This window comes from Diadema setosum, chromosome 21 (assembly GCF_964275005.1).
Source record: "Diadema setosum chromosome 21, eeDiaSeto1, whole genome shotgun sequence".
Lineage (NCBI taxonomy): Eukaryota > Metazoa > Echinodermata > Echinoidea > Diadematoida > Diadematidae > Diadema > Diadema setosum.
The window spans coordinates 24,711,539-24,735,589 of record NC_092705.1 but is presented as its reverse complement, the minus strand read 5'-3'; the positions used below and the strand labels follow the sequence as shown (position 1 = coordinate 24,735,589).

At 36.6% G+C, this 24,051-nt stretch overlaps 1 protein-coding gene across 1 annotated transcript in view; it reads right to left on the bottom strand.

Moving 5' to 3' along the window:
* Positions 1-24,051, bottom strand: part of LOC140244429 (unconventional myosin-XVI-like) — a 197,202-nt gene that overhangs the window by 104,800 nt on the left and 68,351 nt on the right. The window contains exons 8-12 of the mRNA XM_072324068.1: positions 9,567-9,768; positions 8,491-8,632; positions 7,532-7,691; positions 2,895-3,005; positions 1,016-1,309 (exon numbers count right to left, since the gene is read on the bottom strand). Coding sequence (XP_072180169.1) covers positions 1,016-1,309; positions 2,895-3,005; positions 7,532-7,691; positions 8,491-8,632; positions 9,567-9,768 — 909 coding nt within the window. The remainder of the gene's footprint in view (positions 1-1,015; positions 1,310-2,894; positions 3,006-7,531; positions 7,692-8,490; positions 8,633-9,566; positions 9,769-24,051) is intronic.

Here is a 24,051-nt window from a genome sequence, read left to right as displayed (position 1 = left end):
ATGAGAAAAAATAATTACAACCATGATTATTAAAGATGTTTTCAAATCTGGATTTGATCTTCAACACTTTCCTTTGATATGAGATTAATCTATGATTAACTTTCATTCACAAGATTTTCATTTCAAACTTCTAATCATATACTCATAGCTGAAAATCTTTCACATTTTTTTTCTCCTTTTTGATAATTGATGTAAATACTTCAATCTCACACAAACTTTCTCATGAAAAATGGGAAAGTAAAATATGAAAGATAGCAACTGTTATAATAATACATCAAAACACAGAGTTTCACACCTGCCAACATTTCAAGATGAAATATCTTACTCGTGAATTGCAAAAATCTTATTTTATATGCGAACTGAAGTTAAAAATCTTACTTTTGGTCAAATCTTCAGAAAATACACATGAAAGGTATATCTAAATATTTTTTAAAAATCTGATTTCTCTGACAGAAAACCTGATTTTGCTATTTTTAACGTAAAAAATCTTACTGAATCTGATAAAATCTTACTAGTTGGCAAATATGGAGTTAAAATATCCACCTCAAGGAAACTGAGTAAATTTTATTGACCAGGGATGACACCTTTGTGAATGGCATTGCAGTATTCCGAGGGATGAAAATGCATACTTTTTTTGTGTGGAAAATGAGTGTTTTTACCTTTCCAGCAATAGACATGATTAGTTATGCAATTCAGGAAACATTATTTTCCATAAAACCTGCAGTAATTTTGGCAAAAATAAACAGGACAAAATACTGCACAAAAGTATACAGTTGGCATCTCTGATTAACACCTGACTACACTTTGTGATGTCACACAATTTACAAATGAGAATTGGAATCTTCGATCTTAGTTCCATGATACAATCAACAATCAGAGGAGAATACGAAGATAGAACTGGTTCATTCTCATCTGCATATTCAAATCAATTTTGATGTACAGTATCCAGGACAGAATCACAAGCGTAACCACAGTATTGAGAACAAAAAAGGTAAAAGGCAATGTCGATGATTACTTGTTCAATTTTTTCGTTGAGCAGATTCTCACAACTGTTGGCTCTGCTGAGGAGATGTTGCACAAAGTACTTGCACGACTCCGTCTTCCCTGCCCCGCTCTCCCCGCTGATGATGCAGCACTGCGACCGGCGTTCCCGCAGCAGCGACTGGAAGGCGCGGTCCGCCACGGCGAAGATGTGGGGCGTCAGGGAGGACCTGTCCAAGAGGTCATCGTACTGCTGTGATGACTTGCGCGAGTAAATCGGCAGCTCCTTGAACGGGTTCACGGCCACCAAGATGTCCCCTACGTAGGTCTGATTGGGTTAAAAAAAAAAGTTTTATATGAATTCCACTGATATTGATGGTTATAAGTAAATGTACTGCATGGCTCAAAGGTGCACTGTGAGACAGCACTGCCATATTGCATATCAGCAGTGATTTATTTAGACAGAAGACTGACGTGACCGTGCACCTCAAACGAACATAAAGTCGCACACACTGATTTTGCGTGAGGACTGAAAATAAGTGAAATGGGTCAACCTAGCCGAACTTGACTTTTTCATATTTTCTGAAAGAGCGGGTCTTCTTTTACATTATGCTAAAATTTGGTATCATAAAACGGGCAGGAAAGTGTGTCTTTTCAGCAGTTTATCTCGAACATTTTTGGTAGAATAGTGTGATTAGGTGTGTCTTTGGAATCCGTTTTTCATTTCTGAAAAACCTTGTCCACACTCTTCACTATCAACTCTAATAACTTTTGAAAGGATAGCGCTACTGCTTTGAAAGTTGGTATTAATTATGGACAGAATGTGTTTATGAGGCATGCTTAATTTCAGTTTAATCTGATAATCCCTTCATTGTTGTTACTCTGGTGGTTTACTTCCTGTTTTTTGTCCCATTCATCGCACAGCCAGCACGGTTTGGTAAAGATTAAGCGCTTGAATAGACACTGTACTTTAGAGCCTCTTTTCTCAGTTCACACTTTTCCTGAGTTTGTGCTTTCTTTGCAATATTTAGATGAGTTAGGAGAGTCCATTTGATTTGAGTTATACATCATTTTAAAGCTTAAAGTCTGCTCTTTCAGAATATGGTCTTAACTAAAAATTCATGTCTGGCAACTTTTTGTTTGTTTTGAGGTGCAGGGTCACATATAAAATATATACACATGTAATACATAATTATATACAATATATATATAATACATTTGGTCTTTATAGATCCACTGACTGAGGTCTCTTTTGATCCGTTGAGGATAGGCCGATTTTGCTACATCACGCATTTCCCATAGGCACCTGCCCAAGTTTACTTGGGACTTGTCCTCAACAGGCTAAGTGACAGATTAAAAATTTGTTTCTTATAACTATGAAATATATTACTGCATTGTTTTTTTTTCCAAATACAAGTGTAGTAGTTAATGTTTATATTTGGTCTTTACAGATCAATTAATTAACATCTTTTTAAAATGATATATCAAATAAATTAAAACATTTTAATGTCGTGGTTATGACACACATGGCAGCATTGGTATATATTTTCAAATACTGTAAAAGTGGATATTTTCGCACGACTAATTTTTCGCGCTTGGCCGTGTCAGAAGAATTTCGCATATTTTTAATTGCGCGGAATCAAGACAACAAGTACTGGAACATATGACATGCTAAAATATTTGCGTGCTTTTATTTTTGCGCTAGCTTCTCATTGCGCGAAATGCGCGAAAATTTCAACACCGCGAAAATTTCCACTTTTACAGTAGCAGAATGTGATAGAAGTATATGATGGAGGGATAATGTACAAGCATATGTGCAATTTAATATAATCAATTGGTTGGCTATCCAACAGGTCATCATGGAAAAACCAAAACTGAAGAAGAAATGCTGGATGAGAAGAGAAGCGGCTCACATAAATGATGTCCCTGCTGTAACGCAGCATCAACTCCTGGAGGATGGTGTTCTCTGTCAGCTCCGGTAGAGTGGCGAGGTCATCTGTCTTGCTGGGAGCTGGGAGATACACCTGTAAAGGGAGAGAGATAATACATCACACATACGTATGAATATACCTTCATGATATATCACACATATATCATATATCACAGAAATATATCAGAAATATACTACATCCTTTTACTATGTATGTATGTATGCATGATATGTTCATCAGTTATATAAAAGGTTCATTTTGACACAAAGTACCAGAAGGATGTTCTCTCAGAAAAGCTCCTCTCACTGAGAATCATTTAGCATTAATGCCCTTGTTGCACTTTGGATGTCATTGAGATTTTACTTTTCAGAGAAGATGTTTCATCATTGTCTGCGCTTTACATCAGAAACCATTCCAGTGTATGAAGAATCTTTCATCACCATGGCAATAGTCATCGCAATGACATACCTTTAATATTCATTTTTGCTCTCAGTAACTACAGCAAATGACCAGGGTTTCATAAAAACCGCAAATATATAACAATAGTAGTGGACAATAACTGCACGCTAAACACATTAACAAGGTGATTTCATGAAAGTTTACGGTCAAGTGTTTGGAAATGTTTGGAAATAGTGATTTATGTACCATAAAAAATCATTTGAAATCACTGAATGGAGCACACACACACACAAGAGATTTCATCTAAATCATAGTTTGAGTTTTTATTGAATATTGCCTTCCTGTTAATATGCTACAACACCCCTCTCCCCCCACCCATTAAAAAAAGAAAAATTAGGTTCAAATTCTTTTAAAAAAAGAAAAAAAAAAGGAAGAAAGAAAATACAGGTGAGGGTGAGGGTTGGCTCTGGCCACAAATCATACATTCTAGATTGGCACAAGATGAAGGCAAGCACACATGATATCTATAGTTAAGATTAAGTGATTAAGTAATAGGTGAAAGGAATTCCCATTGACTCTAATACAATAGAAGCATGGTGGAATCTTTTTTACATTATGACACTAGATGGCGCTAGCATGGTGATTACTGTTGTTTGCTAAGATGTACATGTAGCTACAAGTCTCACAGTGAAAACTCCTAGCAGCACTTAACTAGTCTGATAAGTTTTTGGTTGCTATTCACTGTTTGTTAACCACTCTTTCTCTTTCTATAAATGCTTCTCCATAATTGTCATGTGATATGTGTGTGTGTGTGTGTGTGTGTGTGTGTGTGTGTGTGTGTGTGTGTGTGAGTTTTTGGAAGCAGTGAGCTCCTACATCTTGCTAAATATTAATGTTTGTCAATAATTTCATATCAATGTTGTGACCAACACAAAGTTAATAGGTATGTACATTATCAACATAAATTATCATCAAAATGGAACTTACAATTATCTACAAAATGATTTCATATTGAGAAAATGTTTATTACTGCATGACAATGGTCACAAATGGAATGCCTGATATTGATGCTTATCATTTGTACTTTGTCACGATGGCAACCCACTCCCATACAAAGCAAATGTGCATCTCGCAAGTGATAATGAAAAGGAACAGTGACACATGATAGGTTTGATTTTGTGTAAGACATGGCTAACGTCGAAGTTCATGTAGTACAGTAGCTAGTATTCTGACCACATGGGATATACATGGTTACACACAATGCAGTGAATATGTCATATATATTTTGATTTTCATGAAATTCAAGAAATGAATGACTTTGACGAATTTGTGATGTCAAGAACACATGATAGTATTGCCTCCTGTATCACAATGAAATATACATGGTCTACATGGTGAGAAATTGCTAACTATTCTTTCAAAAAGAGAAAATGATAATTGCTGTGTTTCTCGATTGTAAGTTCATCAACTAGCAAAATTGTCTTAAAAATACAAATAGCATGTAGCCACTTTAAAGTCTAAAGAGAGAGAACAATGGATTTCTGCTGCTATGCCTGCCTGACCTCAAAGCTGTACTTGCATCATGTTCTGAGAGGCAATGTATATAGAAAGATATATCTAATCACTCATAGAGTAGAGCTGTGAAGAGAATGAAAACATAGGTTTTCCTCAACCAGTAAAGCAAACAAATGCACAGAATTTAAAGTGAAAATCCTTTCCATTCATGTCTGCTATGTAGGCTTTGATTCATGCAAATCCTATGCATCTCCCATCTTTTCTCCGTGAAATTGACCAACTGGATCACTTCAAAGCCTCACTCAAACATTTTTCACCAGGCATTCAATTGCTAACTCTCTTGGAGGAGTCTGTACCTTTGAATGTTTCTATAACAGATATATGGCGTTATACAAATGCTGTGGATCATCATCATCATCATCATCATCATCATCATCATCATCATCATCATCATCATCATCATCATCATCATCATCATCATCATCTCCAAAAGCTATTAATCTAAACTTTTGCAGGAAAAAACAAGTTGAAGAAAGGAAAGAAAGTGACAGAGAGGTACATGTAAGAAGATTGCTCCATTCATGCTGCTTTTAGCTATTTTTCCTATTCAAATCCAGGAGTATCCAGGAGTCCTTAACATGGACTTGGTTTAATACTTCGAAGTGATTTTGAAACTGCATGGCAAAATGTTTTGATGCAAATTTAAACTGAATGCTATATAGCACTTCATGGAACTTCATCTTCCTTTTTTCAAAAAATAATGGGCAGCATGAGAGCTAATGATATGTAAATATTTTTCAAATATAAGTGATATTTCTATCCTTTATTGCAACCAATTGACAAACTGCTCTACAGTGAAGTAAATAACTTCCATCCTTTAGTAAAAAAAAAAAAAAATAATAAAAATAAAATAAAAAATAAAGGATGACAAAACCTGTGATATAAATGTCATTTAAGGATAGCCTATTATGGAGAGTATTGGAAAGGAAGTTTGTTGTGCTCAATTACAGATACCGGGTCTCAATTCATCTCAATGCACAATATTAATCAATTCCCACAACTTCTCTCTCATTAACAGACCCTATCAAGAAACATGCTCACCATTATTCGATGAGATTTCAGAGTGATTTAAATGAGATGTGAGATAATCCACTATTTAATTGCCCATCTTCTGCAGGAGACCCACAGTAAATATATTCTTTAGCAAGAACATCTTTGACACTTCGGTACTCATTGTTAACATCTGTCCACAGTATGATTCTTTTAAAAACATATGAACACTTGCTTATGTGTAAGAGATGCAATTTTAGAATAAAATATGGTGGAAAATGAGATGTTTATGTAACGGGGTGTACCACTTGTGATGGATATGATCTCGCTGCTTCATGAATGATTGGTCTGGCACAAACTGTGGCGGGAAAGATGATCTCTTTAAACATGAGAGAGAATCCCTAACACTGTGTACAAGCTACAATACTAGTAGTTCATACTCTGATAACACACATTTTTGAAAAATGATCATGTTGAGGAGGAACTGAAATGAAGATATTTTGCCAGCAGATGTTACAAGGTGAATGCTGAAAGTTGTTGAGAATTTTTGGGAAAATTTGGAGGCCCATCTAGCATTTGTTGAATGTCATGATCTAAAATTGTGAGCAATATTTACCTTGGATTCATCATATTTTTTCTAAGTTTTTCAGAGCAAAGACAAAGATAGAAATACTCAAATATTAGTCACAGTAATCTGATGATATTACAAAGGGAACACAGGGGTACAAAAGATCAGAGATGTGAAAAAATACCTGCAAATACACATTTATTTGCAAATCAACTTTACTACTGCTACAAGTGCCAAACTACCTCCCTTCTTCAGGTAAACATATAAATCAAGCTTACCATGAGTGACAAGAATTACACATGTAATTGGAGAAATTTCCATTTTTTTAATTTTCATACTGGAAAAACAAATCCCGTGAGATCTCTTTGATGCATAACGTTTCTAAAAAAGTGTCTCATAGATCAATCATCTGCATGAATATCAAAAAGAGTTTGACGGGACAGAATTCCCATCACTTACTGCCTTCTGCCCCTGTTGATCAAAGTGAATTGTGCACAAATATCTTTTGATTAAGTGCTTTCATCGCATAACAAGCAAATTGAGTGTAGAAGTCTCATTTCAAAAGTTTTGAGAACAGTTGACTAAGTCTTACACTTTCACATAAAAAAGCATTAAATCTACAACCTCTTGAATCCTCTAGATTTCTTTTTTATACATATTGAAATCCAACATAAGATATATACCAACATGATACAATGTAGTCCAAGGGAAAAAATATCAATGCAATTTTATCCTGTATTTTCAGAGCATTCTGTTTTGGCACGAAGTATTTATTCAAGATGTTGATCAGGCAACCGCAACTTCCTGTATCCAAGCAACCTCAATATGAAAGAAGAAATCAATATCTTTAGAATCATCTGTTAATATAATTTCTGTAATCATTATGATTACATAAAGAAGGAGAGAACTATCCGAATACCTCATTGGTTGAGAAAGATTAAAAGGGAATCAAGGTGCCACTAACACCATAGGTTATGGGAATCTTAACACCTTCATCTTCATACTCAACCGACGCTATGTTATTTAGAGCATCTTTTCAGAGAAAAGGCAGTGGTGACAGTTGCAAAGATATGGTGGTATTTCTTACCCTGTCATCGTCCTTGACAACCTTGAGGCCGACGCCCTGGAAGTTGTCCTCCTCCTCAGCTGCATCTTGACCCTTCTGGGCCTCGGTCCCTTCCTCCTGTAACCTCGTCTCCGCCTCAAAGAGCTGGTCCGTCTTTGATAGGGGTGTCGCTCGGGATCGTCTAATATTTTGAAGACGCAGGAGTAATGCTGTTACTTCAACCCCTTTGAATACTTATGCACTTGGCAGTATAAACTTGCCGAGATAATCTATAAGCAATTCAATAGCACACAACAAAACGTCCCTGTATATGTTTAAAAAAAAAAACATTTAAGAACTAGAAAAGTACTCAGAGAGCGCAGACCTCCACCAAACATCTCATTTCCACCCATACGCGCATGTTGAAAATCACCTTTATTTCCCAATGAGAAAGAAGCCTTTCTGTTGTGTCTCAAGTCTACCTTATCAGCAGCTAGCTGCGCGCTGCACCTCAAGTATGCACACCTCAAATACACGCAGCTTGAACTCCCTCATTTGTTGGCCCTATTTGCTAATGATAATCCTACCAAAAAAAAAAAAATAAAAAGTATCCTGGATCTGGATGGTTACCCAGATCACTGCCAAAATTTGATAATCTGTTCCCAGTTTCACTATCACCTTTTCCTGTAAGTTTCATTTAAACCCATTCACAACTTTTTGAAATATTTTAGCAAACAGACAGACAGACAGACAGACAAACAACAACAAAGAACATAACCTTCTTGGCAGAGGGATAGATAGAAAGGAGATTTGCATGTGTATGATCATTACAACATATATATATCTGTCATGTTACCAACAAATTACTGCTTTTATTCTTTATTTTGTTTCTTTGTCATGCTGGATCGAAATTGTTTCGTGATTATATTGTGTAGAGGCATCTGAAATGCCCCCAAAATGATTATGTTACAACTAACATTAATCCTACGAAAGGCACTTACAGCGTTTTGCTGTTGACTCTCTCCAGCTCGACTTCTGCGTCTTCATCGTCGTAGTCCGGGGCAGGCGAGGGCGGTGTCACCGGGTTGTATTCCTGCTCGGCGGTTTTCAGGATCTCCTCGATCAGCTCCGAGGTCGCCAAGTCTGACGGAAAGAAAAAGTCACATGACTCTTCACGGCACAAGCACACTGCCGTTAAATCCCCTTGACTCCTAATGGGTGAAATGTTTTGATCTAATTTTGTCACTCTAGTAATGTCTCTCAAAAATAACCACATCTATACTTCAACAGTCTATAACTGAAGCTTTGGAGAATTATTACGAACGCATTAAAACATCCTTAGTGGTGTCTTTTCAGCCCGAGTTGATTAAATAGCTTGTCACATGATTTTTTTTTTGTTCTGACACTTGGCACATGACTAATTGGACAATACCAGGTAATTTGCACCATTTTTTTTTTCACCAATTAGGAAATTTGTGTTTAAAGGGATGGTATCGTTTTGGTTGAGATGGTTTCGGTGCAGGTTTCCAACTTTTTTATGAGATAATGAGAAATCGCTTGTAAAATATGAAAGAGCATACAATTCTAGGAGGAATTAAAACTTTATTTGATGAAAATTTGTTTTGAAATGGCTGAGATACTCAGAAACAAAGAGGCTCTAATAAAAGGTGGGACCCATGCCTTTAATAAGGACCACTTTGTTTTGCTTTGTTTTTGGATATCTCAGCCATTTCAACACTGAATTTCGACAAATAAACTTTTGAATACCTTTCAGAATTGTATGCTCTTTGATATTTCACAAGTAGTTTCTAATCATGTCGCAAAAAGTTAAAATCTGAATCCCTCATCTCAACCCAAACTATACCATCCCTTTAAAACTCAGAGAGTATACATTACATATTTTTCTAAATTTTTCTATTTGTCAAAATATCACATCACAGAAATCTAGGAAAATTTTGATGGATTTGAGACAAAATCACTAATAAATTTAATGCCTCTGAGATCTGCAGTTGCTTTGGAATTTAAAAACATATTTGAACCAGTTTATTAATTGCTAAATTGTCCATGAGACACTGACCAGCTGCTTTCTGCTCTTGCACGCTGAAGAGGCGAGGGTTGGCATTCCGCTTGACCAGTAGCTTGACCATCTTGGTCTGGCCGAACTTGGCGGCGACGTGGAGCGGGGTGAGCCCCTCATCGTCCAGGGCATCGATGTGGGCCCCGCGGTCAAGCAGCAGTTTGGCGACCTCCCGGTAGTTGTTGGCAGCCGCAATGTGAAGCTAAAAGACACAACAAGAACATCACAACAAATGTTAGTATATGAAAAATAACTGCAAAATGGGTGTACCGGCCGTTCTCACTTTTGGTCCATTTGCAGGTCAGCATCCTCACAACATTTTTTGGCAGTAAAGCTACAAAATGGACAGAATCAGAACATTATGGCACTTGTCAGAAGACACTAAACATTACAGATGATATGTATGCATTACTTTTACCAGTTCAAAGCAGTTTAAACCATTCAGTTAAAGGTAGGGAATCCCATTTGCACGCCTTAAATGAAGAGTTGTATAAATACAGTGGTATGTTGAAGAGAGTATCATTTTAGAAACTCCCATAAAGTATTGAAAGTGGAAGGTAACATTTAGTACATTTTTTTGACCTTTAGATTTTGAATTGAATTGTTTTCGGGGCTCACTGTAAATTCCAGTACATTACTAGGCTACCTTTGCAGACCCATGTACTGCATGTGTGTCCATCATGTATATTTTGTGAAGAAAGTTCATCAACACTTACAAACATTTCTATATACATTCTTGCCACACACTCTATATGTTATTACATCAGCTCTTGTACTTTTAGATTTGTGTTTATAGATCACAAATACAGAAGAATGCAAGAAAAAGGCTTAAGTGTGGCTGACACACAGAACTACTGAGTAGTTGAGTTTTGTGCATTATTCAAATTTTAGATAACTGTTGACTTCCAAATTTCTAAGCAGTGGCCTAAGCAAGTCCCCTGAGGTTCATATTCAATGTTTTGCTGCATTTTGGGAGGTCTGTAAAAGGTATCCCCTACCTTTAAAAAAAGACAAAACAAATGGAGACTGAAAATACAGTAGAACGCAAAGTACAAACAACTATTCAATGTATGACCTGTAATTTGAGAAAGCACTTAGATTGTGAACAGGGCCTCTAAACAAAGACATGAAGTATTCAGAACAAATTATAATTACTTGAAAAACAGACATCACACACACAAACTAATAGTACACATCAAATCTGGATCCCTCATCTCAACCAAAATTATACCATCCCTTTAAAATTCAGAGAGTAGATGTTACCTATATTTTTTTTTAACTTGAAGTACATGAACCTTCAAATGTCTAGAAGTATGTCAAACACAGTCTGCTCCCTTTAAACTGTATGCATTTATGCATACCATGCCACAAAAAAGAATATTCTAATATTTCATCAAAATATCCCATCAAGGAAATCCAGGAAAAGTTTGACGGATTTGAGACAAAGTAACCAATAAACTTGATGCCTCTGAGACCTGCAGTTACTTGGGACTTTAAAAACATACTTGTCAGTTTAATAATTGTTACACTGCCCACAAAAGCACTGACCAGTTGGTTCCTGAACACTTCCAGAACGATTAAAGGCCCACAGCAAATTTTTGGAAGTACAGTGAGACATGAAACAATTTAAAAAAGATACTGTATATTATACAATCCAAAATCTGGTGGCAGTCAATTAACACTTAAAATGAATGAGCAAAGTTAGGATAGCAAAAAGATATACATACATCACAAAAATGAATATAATATGACTAAATGACAGAATGAAGAAATGAGTAAAAAGTAATAATTTTATTTAAAAAAAAGACAAATACACAGATAAAGTAATAGATTTACAAACAAATAAAAATGAATCAAGATTTATACAAGTATTTATACAATAAACAACTACACACAATTGTAAATGTAAACAAAATGCATATTGCATAAACATACATCCACACACAAACTTATCAATCAGAGATGAACTGCTTTCTGAGTAATCATTGCATTCATAGTAGCATCTATGGAACAATCTACTCTCCAGACAGCACAACTTTCAAAGTTTCAGCTCCAAACACAGGCATGAAACTGTAGATCACAATAAATTATCTACCATGTACAGGTGCAAAGCTTTCCACAAACCATCTAAAACATCCAATGAAAGTGGAACATCAAGGATGTCTGCAATGACACAATCATCATTAATGATAGCAATGTTCAAAAAGCTTTGGAGAGTTGTTGGAAAGAAAATAATGCTTTCCTTGTCTCAGAAACATGCATATAATTCACCCTTTAACTAACCATGTCACCACATCTTACATTTCATCTAACATTGTCATCCATTTTCAAGAACATCATAATAGTACATATCATGTGGAACAAAGTGCCAAAGAGCACGGCTCAAATAAAACTCAGGACAACCAACATTTGGGAGTCATTAGGAAAGACAATACATGCAGTATTTTTGATGGCGAAAGTTTGAACAAAATCACGAGAAGATCATGTAAGGATTTAACTGAAGTATCCATGCAAGTATAGCTTTAAGCCCATGGCTCTTGGGGGAAAAATATGATTATGTTTACCAACGTCTGTGTAGTTTGCAACCAAATCTCACTCTTTGGAATTTGCTTTAGATAATCACTATGTAACCTATCTGCAAAAAAAAAGTGCATAAACCACCAGGTGGACAATTTCTCTCACATTATGGGTCTAGTATACAAACTTCTGCGGGTGTAATCATTAAATAACACAGGTATGCAGATTGCTCAAATTGTGAACGGGGCTTTGCACAGACTCATTGCCAAAGTTAAGTGTAGACTCACACTGCGCATGGGAACCACCTGTATCTTGACCGCATTAGTGCGCACGTTCAAGGTGAGAATCAGCGAGTCGCTGTCGTCGGCGTCCATGATCGACCCGCTCGAGGGCAGCATCCAACAAAAAAACAAACAAACAAACAAACAAGAAGCACACAAAGTCTTCCAACCAAATCACATCGGTTTCCTCCGCCACATCCCTGCGGAGTAGCAGCCGTCACTTTCAATTGATTTTGACATCACTGTTGCGCGAATGACAAGCCAACTTCGCTCCAAGCCCACGAATATGCTCCAATTTGGTCGCCTGGCAACCACCCGTATTCAATATCCTGTATACTTTTGCAGAACAAATCCCATCCACATCAAAGTCAGTCAGAAACATTAAATATTTCCGATAGAACACAAAAATTCCCAAAACTAGCAATCCAGTCTGCCTGGTAGATGAGAATACTTCATGGACATTCATGCATGCTGCCGATTACAGGTGTACAGCGGTGCAGAGCGGCAGCAAATTAATCAAAATTAGAGCAAATTTCCTCTGGTAGATTTTATACTTGTGTGCAGCATCAGCTGAAAACTTCCCATGCTCAATTCTGGAATGGCATGTTCTTGTGCTAGCTGACATTATACTGCATAACATCTTTTTTTTTTCTGCCTCCAGTCTGGGCAAACCCTGGGCTGTGTTCACCAATCACATCTTCCATATAGTCAGGGGAAGAAGATCATTCTATGATACACCATTAAGCCATGATCAAACGGGCAGGATGGGACTCTAAAAATTCTGCTAGACTTGTTTCCTCTTTCACTCTCTCTCTCTGCAAATTGTAGGAATAGCAAAATCCATCTGATCAAAAGTTAAAACAAGTTTGCCATTTTTGCAAAAAAAAAAAAAAGTTGACAACTCGGCGTGTCTGACTAAGCGTTCACATGACTATGTTGAAATTAAAATCTCAATACTGCAGAGTATTACCCAAATATTAAACAGACTTTGCACAGAGATTTTCCTCGCCACAATCCCTACATCTCGTCAGCTGGTTTGATATCCCGTAATGCCGCCGCGGCTCTGTCTCGCTTCCTGGGAGGTTTTACGGAGAAATTACCGCCGATATCAGCCCAGTCGAGAACTAATTGATGTCTCAATACGAGAAGGAATGACTTTCTGCAGTTGCCGACAGCTGCAACAAATTTGCTCGAATGAATATATGCCCAAAACAGACATACAATACTCAAGAAAAGGTTTGAGGAGAATTTTGAGCTAGTTCTTAATTAAGCCCTTTCGATGACTGATCCTAAGATCTAGGCGCAAAAGACTGCGCTCTGTTTCTAAAATGAGTGACTTCATTCTGTGAGAATTTATTTATCCCTCCCCCCCCCTTCATTCTACAATAAAACCAAACAAAGGAGATGGAGCACAGTAATAAATTCTGAGGAAAATATCAAACTGGATGACAAAAGTAGAATAAATATCAAAGATCTCTGTTGATTCAGCATGGTCTTCCTCTATGTATATATAATCTGGGAGAGCAACCTACACACAAATGAAGTTCGAGGATAAACAAATTTTGACCTTCATGTTCCTGCGACTTCATCAGCAAGACCTGATGATAAACCCCTTCATATCTTACTTCACAAAGACGAGACATTCAAGAGACTATAAACCTACACATGACAAGGATAGTACAGTAGCAAAGGACAAAGAGAGATAGATGGATAGATAAAGAGATTGACAGATGGACTGATACATTAATAGAGAGTAAAAATAAGAAAGAGAGAGGGATGGAAGGCCATGAAAAGATTAAAGAAAATCAAAACCCAAATATAATTAATGTGGATTGAGAGGAAGCAACAATATATGCAGAATTCATAAGTGAAAGTTTGAGGAAAATCAGGCAATTGATTCAAGGTGATGAATTTCAAAACTTTCGTTGTCGTCACCGCTGGATAAAAGAAGACTACTCCAGTTCAAGACATCAATTTTAAGAATATGAAGAAAATATATGGAGAATTCCACAAAATTTCATTTTCATTAAAAGTACACTTTCCATCACTGACATATCATATTAAGGGAATATTATTCCTCCTGCTTTCTGAAAGAGGTTAAGTCAAGTGTTCCTATACTATGCTAGAAAAGTGAAAATATGTTGAATTGTCTTTTTATTTTCTTTATATTATTGTCTATAATGACATCATGAAGTGTAGTAGTCTCCCTTATCAGCGCGATGACGGCACCGAAACTTTAAAAGTTCATAACTTATGAATCAATTTTCTGATTTTCCTCAAACTCTCACAGATGTGTTCTACTCTATTATTGCTTTCACTCAATTCATATTAATATGTGGGCTTTGGTTACCTTTAATCTTGTATAATATGATCAGTTGGGAAAGCTCTTAAGAGCCTACAAAATTTTACGGCAGTCAAAGCAATGCAACCTTTGATGTGAGTTCTTTACCATGTACCCACACATCTCCACGAACAAGGCATGTGGAACGTACGTTAATATTTGAAAGATAAATCAAGAATTGATTTGTATGGTTTCCATTCTCATTTTCACCCTGATCAGGAAATTTGAAAAAATGAAATGCAAGTTCACTAAAGCTTATTGTCTCAGCTCCAAAATATTAAACTTTCAGAGGAAATGGAGCAAAATCAACTGAGATACAGCTTCCAGAACATTGTCAAGTCTTGTATAATTAGCATCTCCCATAGACATAACACGTAAACACAGTAGATTTTGATACTTTGATTTTGATACTTTCACGATATATATTCACTATAATGATGTCATCAAACTGAAAACAATGACATTGACCTAGAAGACAATTGTCAAAAGTACAACATATCCAAATCTTTACCTACTGCAAAAAAAAAAGGGTAAAAATTAGCATCTCTGTGTAGGTGTTTCACCAACCCTAGGGTTGATCATATTTCCAAGTTTACAAAGATTTATTTAAACTTGTGGAATATCATAGGTGACCGTGCACCTCAAAACGAACATAAAGTCGCACACACTGATTTTGCGTGAGGACTGAAAATAAGTGAAATGGGTCAACCTAGCCGAACTTGACTTTTTCAAATTTTCTGAAAGAGCGGGTCTTCTTTTACATTATGCTAAAATTTGGTATCATAAAACGGGCAGGAAAGTGTGTTTTTTAGCAGTTTATCTCGAACATTTTTGGTAGAATAGTGTGATTAGGTGTGTCTTTAGAATCCCTTTTTCATTTCTGAAAAACCTTGTCCACACTCTTCACTTTCAACTCTAATAACTTTTGAAAAAATAGTGCTACTGCTTCGAAAGTTGGTATTAATTATGGACAGAATGTGTTAATGAGGCATACTTAATTTCAGTTTAATCTAATAATCCCTTCATTGTTGTTACTCTGGTGGTTTACTTCCTGTTTTTTGTCCCATTCATCGCACAGCCAGCACGGTTTGGTAAAGATTAAGCGCTTGAATAGGCACTGTACTTCAGAGCCTCTTTTCTCAGTTCACACTTTTCCTGAGTTTATGCTTTCTTTCCAATATTTAAATAGGTTAGGAGAGTCCATTTGATTTGAGTTATACATCATGTTAAAGCTTAAAGTCTGCTCTTTCAGAATATGGTCTTAACTAAAAATTCATGTCTGGCGACTTTTTGTTTGTTTTGAGGTGCAGGGTCACATAGAATGGCTGAAGGCAATATGATGCTCTGATTTCACGCCCCTACACAGAAGGTGTTTGTGGTGTTTGATAAAGACTTTCAGCTGCTTTGAGGTTGGAGGATTCCTTTCTATTGATTAAGTGAGGGATCAAATATAGCGCAAATGATTTTGAAAGCATGTTGGTATCACACATGTGGGTACACGAGCATCAGCATCCTGTTACATAGCACCACACAAGTCGTCATCATGATTTTTTTTTACGAGTAACACCGCCAACTCATCTCCCCACAAATACCAGACGAGCCCCGAATGACATGACGATACTCCAGTGTCCTCCCTCTACAGGAAACGCCCCAATTTGCCATCTCAGCTCACACAAATTCACCAGCCAACACCTCCTTAAACCCCAGGGAACCAGGGCATAATGGACTGCTTGGAGGGGGAAAAAGAAGGAAAAAGGAAGGGGAAAAGAGGGGAAGAAGGGGGAAGGGAGGGGGAGAAAAAAAACACGGATTTCTACAAAATATACTGAAAAATACTTGGTTTTCTGTATGTAATTATTCAATTTTGGGACCTTTGGCCTTTATAATAGTCAGGTCAACTTGATACTTACAAATACTGACTAGACTTGCACCCTAGAGTGAGAAAAAATGGCAACATATTTCAGGATCCTACTTCAAAGCTTTTAAATCTTAGCCTTATTATTACTGCATCTTCCACGCAAAAAACAAGTTTTTGTAGATAACAAAATGAACATCTACACACACGTAACTCATGACAATTCAGACAAACACCAAGCCATGTATCGTCCTTGCCCACATAAATATTACACTCTGTCATTAAAATGTTTTTTTTTTTTTTTTTTTTTTAAGTGTATTAGTTCTAGAGTTTTACTTCTGACCTCTGTCTTGACAGGCATATATCTTTAGCAGATGTACCCATGTTTGAGTTTTGCGGACATAGCTCGAAGTTGTGGAAATTCGTTATTGAGAGCAAACATTATATGACACTAAGTCAGAGAAAGTTCATTGACCATCTGACCTTTGACCTAGTTCCTAGAATATTTACCAATATTCAAACTTGAGCAGAATCTTCAGGTGATATGCATGTGGTGTTAATGTGTGGCTATCGTAGCTCTCAATGTAGAAAGTTATTGAGTGTACACCACAATGTGTCCTTATATTGTTTCAAGTGCTTATTAAGTAAAGTTCACTGACCATTAATTCCATTAATTTGACCTCTGAATTTGTTGGACTTCACTCATATACAACTTGATTGGCAGTTTTTATTTATTTAGCCTACCTAATTTGTGAGTTTGGTGGTCATTGCTCAAATCTGAAAAAAAAAATATTGATGAGTACACCTCAATAATAACAATAATGATAATAATAATAATAATAATAATTGGACAAATCTGTATAGCGCAGCTACTATGTAAATATACTCTACTGTGCTGTGATGTAACAGAGCTCCTGACATTGTTACTGATTAGACACACACAAAACAAAAAATAACAAATTAATCAAATGCTTCTGAAAAAGGTAAGTCTTCATTTGAAGACAGCAAGTGATGGGGCCTTCCTCATTTTCTCAGGTAATTCATTCCAAAGTTATGGAGCAGCACAGCTATAAGGTACAATACCCAAAAGTTACTTTTGTTTTAAGTGAGGTTGCTTTAGAAGCAACTTAAAACTTCTGTGTACTTCGTAAATTATGTGAATATGAATATGATTTTATTAATATTAATTCTGATAGACAACCAGGTGCTTGACCATGCAGTACTTTACAAATAACAAAATCTTAAATGCAATTATCTGCCTTACTGGCAACCAATGTAACTTCAATACTGTGAGTACCGTGCCTATGAGGAAAAATTTTTCAACCATCTGACATTTGAACTTGTTCGACTTTGACAACCACATTTCGAACTTGATTGGTATCTTTAGGTCATGCACCTGTGATGAGTTTGTTGTCAAAGCTAAGCCTAAGATCTGCAGAAAGTTACAGAATATACGTCAATATTATGAGTATAGTGCTTATCAGGGCTAGTTCACTGACACATTCACTTTGACCTTTGACCTAGTTAGACATCACTCATATTTGAACTTGACTGGCATGTTTAAGTATGTAGCTGTTGTGTGAGGATTGATGGTAATAGCTCAAAGTTGTGGAAAATTGGAGGAAGATTGGGTGGTATTAGACTTAAAGGTGCAACACTTCTTTCTAGAAAAGGTCTTATCCGGGCTGGGAAGGCCCTTTTCAGGGCCAAACATATAATCTTGAAAATATATGCGGTGCACCTTTAAGCCTTCTACCATCCAATGTTTTACCGCCGCAAAAACCTTCAAAGATTTCATGGAAACAGTACATCAAATTGTTGATGTCACCATTGACAGAAAAGTGATGTCTATGCCTCGTTTTTGATATATGGGAGAGACCAAAACTTTACAATCAACATAATTACATTGTATACACATGAACTTACTTGTAAAACACATAAAATGAAAATGAAAGAGAGGAAAACAAATTCATACCTTCATTTAACATGATCTGAACCAAAAAGTTCATATTCTCTTTATTCAAAACTATGATCTTCATTAAAATGAATTTGGCAAGATTCATCAAGATGTTATATGGCATTTTGCACACAGACAATGAATACCTGGAGTGTTTCCAGATGCAACTGTCAAGTACACCATGTTTTCACTACATATGCTGTCACAGAAAGTCACTTATTTCCTGCGGCAAATATCACATACATATTTAACTGGAAGTGTTTCCGAAATGAGCTGGGCAAGTATGTAATGCCTCTATCAATTAACATAACAAGTCACCAAAATCATTCAACATAATATTATACATTGTTATTTGGTACACTGGCAATACAGCTGTATATGCTGGACATATTTCCCAGAGGCAACTGGCAAGTATGCAACCACAAGTACAAAGTATTGGTAGCCTAAACAATTTCATGATATAATCATAAAACATTCTGGAAACTGACACATATATGTCTTAATAATGTTCATAATAAGGTCATAATGTTCATAAAAGGTCCCTTACTTCACTGAGCACATGAAATAATGCCACGAGACAAACCAAAACTACAATGTAGGCCAGGGGAGGAGCCCCCCCCCCCCCCACTTCTTGACATTCTGACATTTATGTTATATATATATATATATATATATATATATGTCTTAATAATGTTCATAATAAGTTCATAACGTTTATAAAAGGTCCCTTACTTTACTGAGCAGATGAAATAATGCCACGAGATGAACCAAATCTAGGCCAGGGGATGAGCCTCCCCCCCCCCCCTTAACAGTCCTCTACCAATAAACATAATAAGTCATCAGAATCATTCAACATAATATACATTGTTATTTGGTAGGCCTACACTGGCAATACAGCTGTATATGCTGTACATATTTCCTGAGGCAACTGACAAGTATGCAACTACAGGTACAAAGTATTGGTAGCCTAAACAATTTTATGATATAATCATAAAACATTCTGGAAACTGACACATATATGTCTTTATAAAGGGGATGGCTAGTAACTGATCAGTGGGAATGCTGGGGATGATTGTTTCAATCCTTGTGGGATTCATTACATTATATAGATCTATTGTGTGAAAATCATTTGCTCCAGAATGGTCTCATATTCAAGTAATGTTTCCAGGTTAGCATGACTGTGCAGTGACGGGGTGATCATTAACGATCACCTCGTCACTGCACAGTCATGCTAACCTGGAAACACTGAACTGCACATTACTTGAATATGAGACCATTCTGAAGCAAATAATTTTCACACATACAGCTGTATATGAAATACTCTAAAATCAATCCCACCAGGATTGGAACAATCATCCCCTAGCATTCTCACTGATTCCCACTGATCAGTTACTAGCCACCCCCTTTAAAAAGTTTTATAATAAGTTCATAATGTGACATTTGAACATTTTCTCTTGACCTTTGACCCCATGGCAAAAATCTTTCTCTACGAATCATTGGGTAGTGAGTTATGTGTATTCTTGTGACTAGACTTGTTATTCATCTCCAGGGAATGGAGAAAAAGAGTAATCAAATATAATGGAATTTTAGCCTCTGAATCTGACCTTTCACCCTTGACCTCTCACTCAATGTCGCCCAAATCCCAAAGAATAACTGTCAGGCAAGTACATGCATATCCACTAAATATCATGATGATACCATGAGCCATTTCTGAGATATGGGAAAAATTGAATTTTAGCATTTTCATTTTCATTTGACCTCTGATCCCATAGCCCAGAATTTTACCAGAGCAGCTTTATCAGGTAATATGTATACAGACAAATTTTTAAAAATTGACCATGGCCATTGACCTTGAACATGTGCAACCAAAAGTTGAGAGGCACAACTTCCTTCTCTCATACTCACCGTTTATGCCAAGTTTCATTTGGATACCTAAAATGGTTCTTAAAGGGAACCAACCTCAAAGAGAATTGTGGACTGAGTAAATTGAGTATTCCCTTGTTTTCCGAAAGCAGTTAGTCATGTGCTCTTTCATTATGCTAGAAAAGTGAATTTTGGTGGAATTTCTTTAATATGTTTTAAATTGTTGTCTACACATACGTCATAACCTCTAGCCTCCTTATCCAGCGGTTCCAACACCAAAACTTTAAAAATTCAAAACTTTTCCATCGCTTGTCCAATTTTCCTCAAACTTTCACTGATGTGTTCTACTAATGTTGCTGCTATCACTCAATCCACATTGCTCTTTGGGTTGGGTTCCCTTTAAGTTATGCTGTCCACAAAACTGATTACTGACTGATGGAAGGAGGGATGGACAACCCCCAAAACAATGTCTCTGGTTACAATTTGTGGTGGAGGCATCATTAAAAAAAAAAAAATGATTACAATTTTTTATCAACCAAATTTACCAAAAATATGCCTTTTTGTGCAGTTTTTTAAAGTGTTTTTTTTTTTTCCTTTAAAAAACAAAAACACCCAACTTTACAGTTTTGTATACTGAATTGCAAGGGGGGGGGGGGGCTGGGAGAACTCTGCTCTCTTGAAGTCATCTGCAAATATACATTACAGAAAAATAACCCAACCAAATTAAAGTGTTAAGGGATATATCAGTCCTTACGTTCTGAGTGAAATTATGTGACCTTTTCACACACTAGACCATGTACAGTGCTTTTGAGTTGGCATGATGTTGTCCTGATGGAAAAACCCACGACTTTGCTGGTAATGAATATTATTGCTTGAAATTATTAAAAAAAAGTTTAGTACCTTTAAAGATATCAAGAGCCATTGTCAACTTTCTCAAGGTTTCATTTTCCCAGGTTAATCATATTAATCATGAAAGATTACTGCTAGTTCATGCAAGTGTGCTAAAACAAGTTTGAACAGACAACCCAAAATCTTTTATGATGAGGGTATCAGGACAACATGTCACTGTCATATAAGATATAAATGCAAATATTCTGTGATACACAACTCACATTTAACCCTTCCTAATCCAAGTGTGGGGTTGGAGCTTATTTGTCCCCTCCTCAGATCTTGACCTCCAATCGCCCGACCATGGGGAAAATGGGGGAGAGGGTTGTTTCGGCTCCTCCTTAAGATCTTGGCCATCCATCAAACTATCGCGGCGAAAATTGCCAGGCATGTTCCCTATCGCATAATCTCCAAGAATAAAGAGGCATTTTTTCCAAAAACATGGTTGTTTTCTCTAAATTATGTTCATTATGCTAGTTACATACAATAATTTTTTCTTTTGTGTGTGTGTGTGTGCGTATCAGATTTTAAGCTCTAAACTTTTCAATGAATTCTAAATGGGCGACTTTTTATCTTAACTTTTTATATAGCATTAACAAATATAAATTTGAAAAATTGCGGTGTCAAAATAAATCTTCAGCAGGCAGTACAGATTCTTCAGCAGGGGGCACAGATTCTTCATCAGTGGGTACAGATTCTTCCGCAGGGGGCTGGGATACTGTGGCAGGGGGCCGTGTCTTTCCTGCATGACAAAACAAACAATGCAGAATATTTTCACAGACACATATTTCAATATCTCATGTGTATCACACACAGCTGACAAGTATTAAAAAATTACAATCTATTTTGTTCACTATTCTAAGACTTATTCATACAAAGCCATGTCTGGGAAATCATTGCTTATCAACATTACAATTCAGCATCATTGCAATTGATTGACAAATTGCTCTACACCAATTTCAATAAGCACTGAACTAATCAGTGTCTTTTAGTAGTAGCCATGACAAAAAGACATTATGGGCATATGTTGATGGACTCAAGCAGGATTTGAATCTACGACCTTCTGATCTTCGAACAGGTGTCATCTCCACTAGACCACTGAGCTTTCGCCCGACAGCAAGTGGTGGTTCTGTTCCTTATGGCATGCAGCGGATACTGCTCAATAATTCAAATTAATGAAATTCTTCCATCGAGATGCTTCCATTGCAACTGACAGACAAATGGCCCTACACCGACGTAAATAAGCACTGAACTGATCAGTGTCTTGCCAGCAGCCATAATAATAGAAATCATGGGCATAATGTACTCAAGCAGGATTTGAACCAACGACCTCCTGATCTTCTGACAGGCATCATCTCCACTAGAGTACAGAGCTTATGCCAGACAGCAAGTGGTGGTCCTAATCCTTATAGCATGCAGCGGGTACTGCATAATTATTCAAATAAAACATTTCGACAGAGGAAGTTCATGAATTTGAATACAGCATCACTCAAAGAATCTGGTCAACACTAATTCACATAGTTCTTAGAAGTACATATAATTCAGTTTATCACTTGTATGATGAGCATGTGACCTTAGTTCAAAATGAATGATGCATCAATTGTCTTCCATAAGTTTTACGGTAAATTTATGTAGCTGTTAGAAAATACACATATGTCAATATTGTCCCACAATTCTACAAGCATTTCAAGCATGTTCATTTACGATGGAGGAAAGAAATTTGGAATTTGGATACGTTTCACTTAACTTTTGTACAAAATTTATCAGCCAATAGACAATCATCGATTATGATACTAACCATACATTGCTGAATGTCTTGGAAGAGCTGGCAAAGATTGTGTTGTTGTGTGCTGTTCAATATCTTGAGTTAGCGTCTCTTCTACTTGGACACGACACATTCTGCCACGTATCTGGCAAGACACCTGTGCATGGTACAGTCATGATGCTCTGCAAAGTCTTTGACTAAGATATTTCAGTGACACAGGCCACATTCTATTGCTGCCTAGTTTGAATACTGTTGCTCAGAAGATGCAGGTTGTTGAAGCCGAGCAGATTGTTGAGGTTGAGCAGGTAATGGAGGCTGAGCACATGCTGACACTGACTCAGTTGCTGGATGCTTTGTGGCTGCAGATGATGAGATGCTTGTCACAGGTGAAATGCCTTCACTGCTTTTCTTAGTCGGCTGTTTGTGAGAAAAATAAATGTAAATTCCAATGTAATACACCTCCACATACTTGTCATGACCATAAAAATTCAAATTTAAAGAAGGATAATAACAAACTACTGTAACCATTAGACCTAGATAACTGGAAAGAAGAAGAAAAAAATCTTTCAAATGGGTAAAATATTTTTGATAGCTATGTATGTTAATGTTGTTATTGTGCTGATTTAATATAATCAGATGGTTCATTCTTTGTCGCAAATTACAAGGACTTCTTGATATCTACTTAAAAGGAAAAGAGCTCCAATTGAATCCATGGGACAAACCTGAACACTGTAGCACACAATTCACTTCCCCCAAAAAACAAACAAACAACAACAACTAGAAATGTTGCTATGGCGACTGGTATGCCTCTGCCATAATGTATCGTTCTCCTAATAGGTCTATAGTACAACATCTTGACAATGTGTGATTACAGTTTCACATAACTGGCAAAATATTAGAATGACAGGTTCGTCACAAACACTGGCGTAGCCAGGGGGGGCGATGGGGGCGGTCGCCCCCCCTAAGATTTGGACCGAGGAGTTGGGAGGCGGAAAAAAAAAAATGCGTGTATACTGTA